This window comes from Tachyglossus aculeatus, chromosome 22, assembly GCF_015852505.1.
Source record: "Tachyglossus aculeatus isolate mTacAcu1 chromosome 22, mTacAcu1.pri, whole genome shotgun sequence".
NCBI classification, from domain to species: Eukaryota; Metazoa; Chordata; class Mammalia; order Monotremata; family Tachyglossidae; genus Tachyglossus; species Tachyglossus aculeatus.
In genome coordinates, this window is record NC_052087.1 from 26,327,392 (window position 1) to 26,341,366 (window position 13,975).

Genomic DNA, 13,975 nt, shown 5'->3' on the forward strand with positions numbered 1-13,975 from the left:
TGTTCACTTTTAAAAGGACCCCAGAAAGCCCAGTACTTAAGGGAGTCTCATTCTCCTTTAATGCAGACCTCTCCTGGGTTATGTAAGGAGGGATTGGGCTGTCAAACAGTGATCCTGATTGCACTTAGTAATTAAGAATTCGTTGAAGGTTTGTGAGAGTACTGAGTCTGGTGTTCTAATCTTACCCAATTTAAAGAATATGGTCCCCTGTTTCCTCCTCCTCCCTTTATAATGTTGTTCCAAATGGGTATAACTTTCGGTAACGTTTGCTAAATATCTGTATTCCAGATGTGACTGGATGCAACCACTTTCATTGCTTTCATTGAAACATGGTTGTGTTTTTTGTAAGGCACATTTGCATTTTCAGACGAGATCTTCTTTAGGCTGAGCATCCAAGAAGCTTCTCCCGCTCAGGCGGGTTATTTAACTCACAAGTGATTTGGGATGGCTTCTTAGATGTTTTAATGCATCATAACCCCACTTCTGGTATTTTCTCTTCCTTCTATTCTAACCAGAAACCCTTACTTTGCCTCTTGTCACTTACCACCTGAGATTAAGCTGGGGCTTGTTTTCTTTCAGGAGATATTTCTAACATAAAAGGAGAGCAAAAATGAAATTTTTTTCTTTAGCCATAAGGAGAAGAGAGCTTATAATAGACATGGAAAAATTGATTCTCTCCATCAGAGAAGCATAGGGATGGGGCATTCATTCATTCATTCAATTGTATTTATTGAGCGCTTTCTGTGTGCAGAGCACTGTACTAAGCGCTTGGGAAGTACAAGTTGGCAACATATAGAGATGGTTCCTACCCAACAGCGGACTCACAGTCTAGAAGAGTCAGATTTCATACCCTTTTCACTGCCTGTTATACTGAGTTCATCATCCTAATCTATTTGCGTAAGGCATTGTGCTGAGAGGTGTACAAAGCAAGTTAAGCAGAATTGGTTCCTGCTGTCTGTTTGCTTGCAATCTAAGACATGAAGAAATTCAGTTCTAATTCATGATCACAATGGTGTCAGGAATGCCCTAGGCCTCCCAACTCCCAGAATTTCTATCTCTGTACCAGTGGTCTTGCTACTTTTCATCATTCAGGGTAGGAAAGCTTATTTGCATCGTTGCACTGTTAGGACAGTTGGAAGCTACATCAGAGCTTTACTGGTTACAGGCTGGCTGGAACTTCTGGTCAGTAGATGCTCCAAAACAGATCCAAAACATGTGGCAATGGTGCATTAGAGAAAATTCAAAAAAAGTATTTGACTGTGCTACTCCAGATGAAGACTGCTGAGCTTTCATACATTGCCAGCATAGTTGAAAATGCCTTTCCATATACTCCCCTCCTCAGACATTCCGCTGAAACAGAATCCTGGAGGGTAATAAATTAAAATGCCTTATGGACACTTCAGGGTGTTGGAGAGCTTCTGCAGAATCAATTAAGATGGGAAGTTCACTTTACCCCACACCAAGACACTTGAACTATAACTATTGGCAAAGCGTGCTTCCTTTCAGGGGTGACTGAGGTTTTGTCAAGAGCATTGGATGATTCAAGACATCTTAAACACGAAGCACCAATCTAAATTCACGCCTCTGGGTGGATTTGTTACCAGCTCATGTTTCCTCCTACCACCCCTAAGCGCTCCCCAAGTCACTGTGTGTTAGTTTTGGGAGTGAAGGCCTTTTTGTTGTTGTTGTTGCTTGATGATACTGTTAAGTGCTATGTGTCTTTGTGTGAGGCGCTGAACTGAACACTGAAGTAGATACAAGCTAATCAGGTTGGACATAATCCATGTCCCACATGGGGCTCAGAGCCTTAATCCCCATTTTACAGATGAGGTAACTAAAGCACAGAGAAATTAAGTGACTTGCCCAAGGTCATAGCAGACAAGTGACAGACAGAGCAGGAATTAGAATCCAGGTTCTTTTGTGTTGCAGGGTCTTTAGGAATTTTTTTTAAATAATTACTTTCCAATGTTTGGGTTCTTTTTGAGAGAATGAAATGTTTGGGTGTGTGTACATGGTCTTCGTGCCCAGTCACAAGCTCCATAGCCACAAACTCTGAGGGACCAGCTCCCCTAATGCCAAGGGCAGTGTTCCCATGTCTGTGATGTGGTAGAATTTTAAGATCGAAGGGGTGCTCCAGATTTCATCTAGTCCATAATTTTCCTCCTTTTGGATAGAACTTCATCTACAGTACAGACAGATAAACACCGTGTATTTTATCTGAGGAAGGATTGTGTGTAATTTGCCTCGGTAACCCATTCTTTGTAATGATACTCAGTCAAAAAGTCTTCCTTAAGAGCTGAACAAATTCCTCTTCTGTACAAAACTCAACCATGCTGGGCAGCTGCAGCATGGGAGAGAGTCGAGGGTGGAAGCTCGAGTTTGCGGCATGGAAAGTGGCAATGGTAAACCACTTCTATATTTTTACCAAGAAAATTCTATGGATACCTTACCAAAATGATTGCAGATGGAGAGCAGGGCATTCTGGGAGAGATGTGTCACAGCGCTTAGAACAGTGCTTTGCACATAGTAAACGCTTAACAAATGCCATCATCATTATTATTATGTGTCCTTTGTGTCACTATGGGTCGGAAACGACTTGACGGCATAAGCCAAGTTTGTCCATATTCTCTTCTTATTTCATTTCCCATTACCTGGCAGAGCATGTTGAACTGACTCATAATGTAACGAGGAGTTTGCCTACTACTACTACTACTAATAATGGCATTTGTTAAGTGCTTTTTGGGGTGAGAAAGGGCCTTTCTGCATCTTTCTCCAGCTGCAGTGGCCAAGAACCCTTCCTACAGAAGGACTCCCTTCAAGATACCTCCATCACCTCGCCCCCTCCTACCTCACCTCCCTTCTCTCCTTCTACAGCCCAGTCCGCACCCTCCGCTCCTCCACCGCTGATCTCCTCACCGTACCTCGCTCTTGCCTGTCCCACCATCGACCCCCGGCCCACATCATCCCCCTGGCCTGGAATGCCCTCCCTCTGCCCATCCGCCAAGCTCGCTCTCTTCCTTCCTTCAAGGCCCTGCTGAGAGCTCACCTCCTCCAGGAGGCCTTCCCAGACTGAGCCCCTTCTTTCCTCTCCCCCTCGTCCCCCTCTCCATCCCCCCATCTTACCTCCTTCCCTTCCCCACAGCACCTGTATATATGTATATATGTTTGTACATATTTATTACTCTATTTATTTATTTATTTATTTTGCTTGTACATATCTATTCTATTTATTTTATTTTGTTAGTATGTTTGGTTTTGTTCTCTGTCGCCCCCTTTTAGACTGTGAGCCCACTGTTGGGTAGGGACTGTCTCTATATGTTGCCAATTTGTACTTCCCAAGCGCTTAGTACAGTGCTCTGCACATAGTGAGCGCTCAATAAATACGATTGATGATGAAGATACATTTTCTGCCAGACCCTGCATTTCCCTGTGTCAGTCTATCAATGGAATTTACTGAGCACTTCCTGTGTATAGAGTACTTTACTAAGCGCTTGGAAGAGTACAATACAACAGAGTTGTCCAACTGTGCTGGCCAGCTGAGGTTTTCTTCCCCACCCATCTCTCAAAGGGAAGCTGTTTTTCTCCAATATGCGGTCTCTTATTTGCCATTGTCTGATCCTGCGGTTTATGTTTCCCTTGCAGGCAAGATGGTTCTGGAAAGCATACTTCCAGTCCATGAAAGCGATTGCCCTGGCCACCCTCCAGATTATCAATGACAGGATCTACCCGTATGCTGCCATCTCCTACGAAGAATGGAACAATCCTCCAGCTGTTGTAAGTTAATGCAGATGACACCACCATTAAGCAGGGTTATGCAGTCAGGAATATCCCCTGACCTAATTTTTTTTTTAAATAAGTTCATCAAAACTAATATTCGGATAGTCCCCCTTTGGGGATGGGGACAAGAAGAATAACTGTCTAGGGCTTCAGCCCATGGAAAGTGCCAGGTGGTTGGACATTGAACTGAAGATGAAAGAGCTACCCCGGTGCTGTTGTCCAGGAGGCTCAGAGCTGTTGTTATGGATCTGTGAGTTAGAATCATGAGTTAGAGCCATGTGGCGTTTTAGGAAACCTTCTTCTCTAGCCCCACCTACCTAGAACTTCTGATGGCATCTCAGTCATGGCTGGTGCTCTAGATAGTTAAATATACTAGGAATGTCCCTGTGCCTCTTCTAGAATACCCTGTTTTTTTGTATAGCAGTTGTGTTCCCAAAGCGCTCTCACATTACTTATCTCATTTTTGCCCTCACAATTACCCTCTGGGGCAGGTAGAAAGGCAAGCATTTATCCCCATTTTATAGGTGAGGAAACTGAGGTACAGAGAGGTTAAGTGACTTGCCTATAATCACGTGGCAGGCCAGTGGCGAGCTCAAATGCGAGCCTGGGTCCTCCACTTCCAAACTGGGGCTCTGCCACTTCAACATGCTGCCTCCCCTAGGCATCCCACAAAGCTTTTAACCCTAGAGAGTGGGTGTTCTCTATGCCTCAGTTACCTCATCTGTCAAATGGGGATTAAGACTTTGAGCTCCATGTGGGACACGAACTCTGTCCAATGTGATTAGCCTGTATCTACCCCAGAGCTTAGTACGGTTCCTGGCACATAGTAACCGCTTAACAAATACCATTTAAAAAACAAACAAAACAGAACAAAAAAAACCCATTCCCTGAAAACTAATTGCCCTGACTCTGTTCATGGCTGGTAGCGTCATGTCCTGCCTTTTCAGCTGGGGTCCCTCTGTCATTCTGCCCATTAACCTTACTTCCTTGAGGGTTGGAGAATTTCTTGGGAGCTGCCAAAAAAGAGAGTAGCAGAAGTTTGGAAAACAAAAGTGGAAAGGACAGCAACATGGGTCCTAGGTTGGGGCTTAGACAGCTGGCAAAACACTAGCATTTTGGGCTGCACACTGATATAGAAAGAAGTGATTAGGGTGGAGGAGAGGTAGAGACAGCTGCCAGGGATGTCATTGCAGCTACCTCCTGACTAGATCACACAACTGCTTAACAGTAGCTCAAGAACATGATATAACTTTAGAACAGGGAACTAAGAATGCCATAATTATTTGAATGCAAGGACTTTGTGAACATGGAATGGTAATGACCCAAGAAAGAGTCTGTGCCAAACTGTGGGACTTTTAAACAAAACATCTAATAGTAGTAGTATTCTAGACTGTGAGCCTGCTGTTGGGTAGGGACCGTCAGTATATGCTGCCAACTTGTACTTCCCAAGCGCTTAGTACAGTGCTCTGCACACAATAAACGCTCAATAAATACGATTGAATGAATGAATAGTAGTAGAAATAATAGTTATTTAAATGAGTTCTGTGTACTAAGTGCTGGAAAAATAATACAAATTTTAGAACTGGTCATCGTCAGTGGCCTCTAAGGAGATCACAATCTACGACTAAGCCGTAGTAGAGGGGACAAACAACAGATACACCAGAGCAGGGCCTCATGTGTATTTCTCCTAGCTGTAGACCTCAGTTGGGTGGAGAAGAGACTAGCGAAGGCTCTCCTTGGTGCCTCTTCTCCCTCCCATGCTGAAGCACAGCATCCTCAGGATATTTAATGAGCCTAAGTGCTTAGGGCCTTCGTGCTCCATATCACTCAGAAGTACTCATTCGGGGATGTAGGTGCTGGGGAAATGTTATGAAGATATCTGAATTAGACCTGATTAAGCTCAGGTCAAAAGGTGTGAAATTTTGGATCTTTAGTAGTCCAGCTGCCAACTTGTACTTCCCAAGTGCTTGGTACAGTGCTCTGCACACAGTAAGCGCTCAATAAATATGATTGAATGAATGAATGAATTGCATGAGTGGTTGCTAGAAACATTTATAGCCCCACTGACTGGAAAGTTTTCTGTGGTTTTTTATTCTGTTCCTGAACAAGCCCACTTAATTGTGTACACTATGAAATGGACTGGTGGTTTATCACTCCTATCAGCTCAGGTGAAGGGGGCCCTGATTTAAAGCCACAGCTTCTATATTTCAGCCCTTATTCAACAAAAGCAAATGCCAAAAGATCTGAGTAACAGTGATTCATTTACAGTTAACTTTTTTCCCTTGAGAAATGTTTCCTCTACGATAGGTGAGATTCCTGAGGGCCCAGTCTGCGAGAAAACCTCTTCTTCAGATTCCAGCTAATATATAATATCAGACTCCTGACGGTGGGGAGTGAGTGAGCATAGGTCTCTGTCAGCAAATCGGGGCTGGTTGTGGCTTTAATAGATGGGTTGTCAAGCGTTCACAGATGCGCTGAACTTGTCCAAAAAAATCCCTTTAAAGTAAGAGAGGCCCGAGTTCTTGCCTCATGTGCTTTGTCAGAATATTGTATATGCTACTTGTGGCCCTCTTGCCTTGCTGAAATAAAGATCCCCGTCTTTTCATGGGTCACACAGGCCACTGGGTGACTCCCTACTCTCCTCACACAGCTGTGCAATCCTGGGACTTGTGACAGCATTCCACCTTGGGATGAAGTTTTGGATATCCCACCTGATTGTAAACTCCTTGAGTGGGATATCCAAAACTTCATGGTTAGCAGATGCAATCCTTGTGCTCAGTTGTAAGCTCAAGGGTGAGGATTGCATCTGCTAACATCGTTGTGGTGTTTAACTCCCTAGTACAGTACTCTGCACATAGTAGGTGCTCCATACATTCTATCAATTGATTGAGAAAAAGAGGATCGGGGTCACTACAACTGGGTGTTGACTTGGAGTCACAAGTATTTATTGAGGGCTTACTCTGCTCAGAATAAGTGTTTCCATTCACCCTCTTTTATGCCCTTGCTTTAAAAAAACAACAAAAAATCCAGTCTAGATGATCAAGTCCAGTATCTTTTTTGAATATCAGAGCAGAGAGTATCCATACATTTGCTTGACATATAGCTCTTCAGAGTCAAATGACCTTTGCCTGAGCTTCCCAGAAAACCATCTGGTGATAAATTCTTGCATCCAAACCTCCTTAATTTGAGATCAAGCAGAGCCTTCAAACTCAGCATTAATTGGCAGTGCCATATTTATGGATCACTTGTCTTCAAGGAGCTCAAAATGCTCTTCAGGTTTTATTTAGTTAATATTAACACCATCCCTTGGAGGTAGAGAAAGGGCAGATTTAATTATGTCGTCTTCAAGGTGGGGAAACTCAGGAACAGAGAAGTTAAGCGACTGGTCCCAGATCATGTAGTGTGCCGGAGGGTAAGAGCCCAGCAATAAGATGCAGGCTTTCATGCTCTTAATCCAAAACTTTCTGCTTTGGGACCATCAGGCCTAATAAGGAACTCTGAGAATTCTGATTTCCCTCGGTGGGATTTTGCATGAATTGCTTGATCTTTTAAAGGCCTCCGCAGATTTAAAGCCTTCCCTAAATATAGGACCCAGCATTACAAAGCTAGTATTTCTAACTGTCAGACTCTTTTGAAACTGCCATATATTATACTCAGTCAGAGCTCGGTCAAAATTAATCAAAGCATTTTTTCTAATAAATTGTGAGGAAATCTGGCCAGAATATAGGGGCTGGCCTTTTAATTGTAGCAGATGTTCAATTTGGAATGAACCTCCTTTTAGATTAGGGTTCCCTATGGCATCAGACTAAATTTACTGGATTGTCTTTCAGATTTCGGCCCAAATGCACCCCCGCTTTGTACTCAACAGCCAGGATTTTTTTCGGCCTAAGTTTTTTCTCTCTTTCCTCCCCACAAGTATCTTCCAGGCACTGTGCTCACTCTTTACCTAACAAGAAGTTTTCTCCTATGGATTTGGCATGTAGCTTTCCCAGCAATATGTGGGATTCAGGCTAACCCTATCTATCTCTCCAAATATTGGACGTAGCGATCATAAATTGTGGTCAGTGTCAGCAGATGAAATCTGTTGTTCCCTTGCAAACCCACAAAAAAGCCCCCATTTGGTTGTACAGAGATATACAGGTGATCGTCCTGTAAAATTCAATTTAGCTCAGGCAACATTCATTTCACACCTTTGACATTTGACATTTCACACCTCTATTGGCCCTAGTAGGCTCCTGATGCTCCTTGGCTTCTTTTCCCTCTTTTCAATCAGTCAGTCATTGGTGTTTTTTAAGTGCTTAATCATTCATTCATTCAATCATATTTGTTTAGCGCTTACTGTGTGCAGAGCATTGTACTAAGCAGTTGGGAAGTACAATTCAGCAACAAATAGAGATGCACCATGGCTCAGTGGAAAGAGCCCGGGCTTGGGAGTCAGAGGTCATGGGTTCTACTCTTGGCTCCGCCACATGTCTGCTGTGTGACCTTGGGCAAGTCACTTAACTTCTCTGAGCCTCAGTTACCTCATCTGTAAAATGGGGATTAAGACTGTGAGCCCCACGTAGGACAACCTGATCAACTTGTATCCACCCGCAGCACTTAGAACAGTGCTTTGCATGTAGTTAGTGCTTAACAAATGCCGTCGTTATTAATGCCTACCCAGAAGACAGACATCAAAACAAGTAAGTAGGCATCAGTAGCATCATTATAAATAAATAGAATCGTATATATATAAGATCTTATATATCTTATCATGTATATCTTATATCTAAGATCTTATATATCTTAATATATATATTAAGATCTTATACATCTTATATATATATAAGATTCTATTTATTTATAATGATTCTACCAAAATATATATATATGTCATTAATAAAAATAAATATAATTATAAATATGTACATATATACGCAAGTGTTGTGGGGCGGGGAAGGGGGTAGAGCAAAGGAAGCGAGTCAGAGTGATGGGGAAGGGAGGGGGAGCAGAGGAAAATGGGGGGCTTAGTTAGGGAAGGCCTTCTGGAGGAGGTGAGCTTGTGCAGAGTACTGTACTAAGCCCTTGGAGAATACAATACAATAGAATTGGTAGACATAAGCCCTGCCCATAGACTAGATTTTGCAGACTAGAGGAAGAGACAGACACTAAAATAAATTGCAGGTAGGGGAAATGGGGAAATGGGAGAGTATGAGGATATGCACATAAGCACTGTGGGGTTGAGGATGGGTTGAAGAGAACCAAGTGCATAGATGATGCAGAAGGGAAGACAAAAAGGGGATATGAGGACTTAGTGAAAGCCTATTGGAGTAGGTATTATTATAGTAGGGCTTTGAAGGTAGGGAGAGTAGTGGTCTGTCGTATATGAAGTGGGAAGTAGTTCCAGGCAAGAGGGAGGACGCGGGCCAGGAATCTTTGATAGGATAGACAAGATTGAGATAAAGTGAGTAGTTTGGCATTAGAGGAGCAAAGTGAGCCAAGCGGGTTGTAGTAGGAGATCAGTGAATTGGGTAGGAGGGGGAAAGCTGATAGAGGGCATTTAAGTCAGTGGTAAGGAGTTTCTGTTTGATGCAGTTTGACTAGAACATGCATGGAGTTTGGAGGGCTTAATTTGAATTTTAACCCAAATACTATATTTTTACCTATGAGGGTCATTTTTATAGATTCAAAACTTGTTTTTTCATCTGCCTCTCCTCTTCTCAGGAGTGATACCTAGTACAAAGAGCACAGGATGAGATTCAGCAAACCTGGGTTCTAATTCCGCCTCTGTCACTGGCCACTGAATGCATTTAGACAAGTGTCCTAGGTTCATTGTGCCTCAGTTTCCTTGTTTGTAAAAGTATGTATTCTCCCTCCCCTTTAAACTGTGAGCCCCATGTGGGACAGGCACTGTGTCTGACCAGATTATTTTATACCTACCCCAGGGCTTAGTACAGTTTTTGGTACATCATAAGAGTGTAACAAATATCATTATTATTATTATTTTCTACGATTTAATTAGCTCTGAGCCTAACATTATCAAGGTCCTAAGGGGAGTAAATCTTTAGGGAGCTGGAGACTGGATGGTACTAGAGTGTCTAGTGATGGTAGTTAGGAATGGAGGTACCAATTTGGAACACTCACCAGTCATCGGATGACTACATTACGACCTGGATTCTAAAGCTTGAAGAGCTCCAAATCCGATTCTCAGTGTCCAGATCAAACTTTCAACCATTTTTAATCCCATTTGCTAATAAATGGGGTTATCGCAACTGTAGATGTTAGGGCTTAAGACATTGCTTGACATGCAAGTTGACACTCACTAAATCTTGCCACCCAAAGTGTGGATCTCATCATTGGGAGCAGAACCGATGGATTGATGGGGAGAGTTGGAGTGCTGACTTTTGTTAGAAACTGCTCTTTACTGGGGAACAGTACAGAACTATAAATAGCCCCGGCGTGTCTGGATTCAGAGTCTTGCCATTAGGAACCCATACATGATACATAATACAGACTCAGAAGCAATGCATAAAAATATTTCACAGGGAGAACTACAAGGCACTATCTTAAAAACAGAGAAGCAGTGTGACCTAGTAGAAAGAGCAAGGGTGTGGAAGTCAACCGACTCAGGATCTAATCCCGGCTCCACCACTTGTATGCTCTTTGACCTTGGAAAAGTCACTTAACTTCTCTGTACCTCGGTTACCTCATCTGTAAAATGGGGATTAAGACTGTGAGCCCTCTGTGGGACAGGGTCTGTGTCCAATCTGATTATCTTTTGTCTACCCCACGCTTCACTGCCTGGCATATATTAAGCGTTTAACAAATACCGTTTTATTTTAAAAGTAAAACTGCAGAGATTTCTAGAAAGCCAGACCTGAAGCCAAAAGGCCTGTTTCTTAAATGTACAAATAGCAGACTTGTAATGAATTTAAAACATTGATTCAGCAACTCACACTTCTCTTATAAAAACCACTCAGTAGAACTACCAAGCTTTCCAATTATAATTATTAAAAATAAACTCTACTTGCCTAAGCATAAAAACCTGGATGCCAAGTACTTCCAGCCACATGTGGAGAAATAAAGAGAAGAAGAAACCTCCCTTTGGATTCTTCTTTGGTTTAAATAATTTATATCTCTGTCTTTGATTGGCTAGATTCCAATGCTTCCACTGACCAGAATAATACTTCCTCCCAGGAGGCCCCAAATTCCTGAGAGAATCCAGGATATTTAATCCCCAGCCAGAGATATTGGCTCTGAACCTCCTAGTATACTTTTTGGCCAGTGTGCTATACAAGTATATGGCCGAGTAATCATTTTATGATATTTATAGAATGCATTCTGTGTGCAGAGTGTACTAAGTGATTGAGAGAGTACAGTAGAATTAGAAGACATGATCTCTGCCCTCACAGACTTTACAATCTAGGTGGGGAGACAGACCATAAGATGAATTAAAGCACTCATTAAGTACCTTTAATGATGATGATAATAAATTAAAAGGGGGAGGAAGAAGGAAGGCTTGTTCCACACAAGGCTTGTTGTGAGCAGGGAATATGTCAGTTATGTTGTTATATTGTATTCTCCCAGGCGCTTAGTATAGTGCTCTGCACACAATAAGCACTCAATATAATTGACTGACTGACATATATGTTCTGAGATGCTGTGGGAGGTGTGAATTCATAAATGTTTAGGAGGTCAAAAGTTCTGAAGTGGAAGTTTAAGGATTGAGGGTAATAGAAATTAATTGGGTAAGGCCTCCTGGTAGGCGCTGTGAAGGACTTTGAATATAGGGAAAGCTGTGGTCTGACTGATTTGAATGGTGAGGGAGTCAGCAGCAGGAGAGACAAGAGCAAGACACCCTGAATAGGTTAGGTTGTGAGGAAAGAAGAGTGTGAGCTGGGGGCGCCGTGGGGGAAGAGAGTGGATAAGCCGGAGGGAAAGCACTGATTGAGTGCCTTAAAGTCAGTGGTCAGGAATTTCTGATTTCTAGGAAATCATTGGAGGGCTTTGAGTTGTGGTGAGACATGTGAAGAGTGATATTTTAGAAAAATGAACTGAGTAAAATATGGACCGGAGAGTTGTGAGACTGAAGACAGGGAGATCAACTGAAGGACTAATGCAGTAGTCAAGCCAGCATATAAGCACCTGGATCAGTGTGTGGCTGTTTGAGTGGAGAGGAAGGTGTGAATCCCAGAATCTGAAAGGGTTTGGTGACAGACTTAATGGGGAGGTTGAAAGAAAAGGAAGAGTCGAGAATGATGCCATAGTTGTGAACTATGAGGAGATGGGAGGCTGGTGGCTTTGTCAAATGCGATGGACAAGTTAGGTTGGGGAGAGGATTTGGGAGGGAAAATAGTTCAGTTTTGGCCACATTGTGCTTAAGGTGCCATCTTATCAATTGATCTATCATATTTATTTAGCACTTTGTGCAGAGTTTTGTACTAAGTGCTTGGGAGAGTACAGTATAACAGAGTTGGTAGACACATTCCCTATCCACAATGAACTTACTGTCTAGAGAGGGATACAGACATTAATATAAATAAATTATGGATTTGTACATAAATGCTATGGGGCTGAGGGAGGAGTGAATAAAGAGTGCAAAGGCAAGTGCAAGGGCGACATAGAAGGGAGTGTGAAGAGAGAAAGTGAGAGCTTAGTTGAGGAAGGCCTCTTGGAGGAGATGGGCTTTTAATAAGGCTTTGAAGATGGGGAGAGTGATCATCTGTCAGATATGAAGAGGGAGGGCATTCTACGCCAGAGGCAGGGTGTGAGCGAGAGGTCATTGGCGAGATAGATTGGCATTAGAGGAGCAAAGCGTGTGGGCTGGCTTGAAGTAAGAAATCAGGGAGGTAAGATAGGAGGGGGCAAGGTAATTGAGTGCTTTAAAGCCTATAAGAAGAAGTTTCTGTTTGATGCGGAGGTGGAAGGGCAGCCACTGGAGGTTCTTGAGGAGTGGGGAAACATGGACTGAATCGTTTTATAGAAAAATGATCTGGGCACTAGAATGAAGTGAGGACTGGAGTGGGGAGAGACAGGAGGCAGGGAAGTCAAAAAGGAGGCTGATGCAATAATCAGGATGGGGTAGGATAAGTGCTAGGGTTAACATGATAACAATTTGGATGGAGAGGAAAGGACGGATTTTAATGATGCCATAAAGATTTAACCAACTGGATTTGGTGACAGATTCAATGAGAGAGATGAGTCGAGGCTAACACCAAGGTTATGAACTTGTGAGAAAGAGAGGGTGGTGGTGCTGTCTACAGTGTTGGGAAAGTCGTAGGGAGTACAGGGTTTCGGTAGGAAGGTATGGAGTTCTGCTTTGGACGTGTTAAGTTTGAGGTGTCAGCAGGGCATCTAAATAGAGATATATAAAAATGCATTTGAATATTCCTATATCCAAGCTTCTACTGAAAACATAAGAACCTTTCTTATGGGTATGGGGGTGATTATTAAAGCCCCACAAAATACAGAATTGCATTTATCCCATCCTCAGAGAATGCCCCTTTTTGTAACTGAGAATGGGCACACACAACCTAGGAAGGCAGAAAAAACATTTTAAATACACGTCGTTCTTTGATTACAATATGGTGGAGTTTCTAAATCCATCTTTTCATCCAAATTCACATGTGCGAGGAGGCCCTCCCCATTGGTAACATATCACCTTCCAATATGGAGGACAACTATATTTATTTTAGGAGAAAATTAACTGAGGTCCCTTCTTTTTCCCCTCAACCTACGTTGTTTGACACATACAGCTATTCCTCCTTCTTCCTGTGGTTGACTGATGTGGACCCAGTCTTTTTAAAACCTTTAAATAGCTTGGCTTCCTTGGTCATGACTGCCCTGGTGTTTCAAGATTGGACACTCTCAGTGGTATAATTGCTGCCAAGAGAACCAGTATCCACTGAGAAACAGAGACTCATGCAGCAAGCAACTCTCCATTCTCCAGTTGACAGTCTGCCAGCAAATGTTCCCCATCCAGGGAGCGGAAGAGGCCATCCCCCTGTCAAACTGTCAGAACATTTCATGCATGGGATAGTGAAATGTGCTCGTAAATTGGCTTTAACTCTCCTTTGAGAAGCAGTAGCTAAGCCACTGTTCATGTTCCTGAAAATCTTTATGGTTGGGTTAGAGAACAAATTTGACTACTTCACCCAAGTCGGAATCCAAGTCTTTTCAACTTGAAACATGGTTGTTGTATGTGAATTAGTTGAGCTTA

General features: G+C 42.7%; 1 protein-coding gene across 1 annotated transcript in view; it reads left to right on the top strand.

The window, feature by feature from the left end:
* EXT2 (exostosin glycosyltransferase 2) overlaps positions 1–13,975 on the top strand; it is a 145,912-nt gene that overhangs the window by 73,461 nt on the left and 58,476 nt on the right. Inside the window, exon 8 of the mRNA XM_038764274.1 lies at positions 3,643–3,774. Coding sequence (XP_038620202.1) covers positions 3,643–3,774 — 132 coding nt within the window. The remainder of the gene's footprint in view (positions 1–3,642; positions 3,775–13,975) is intronic.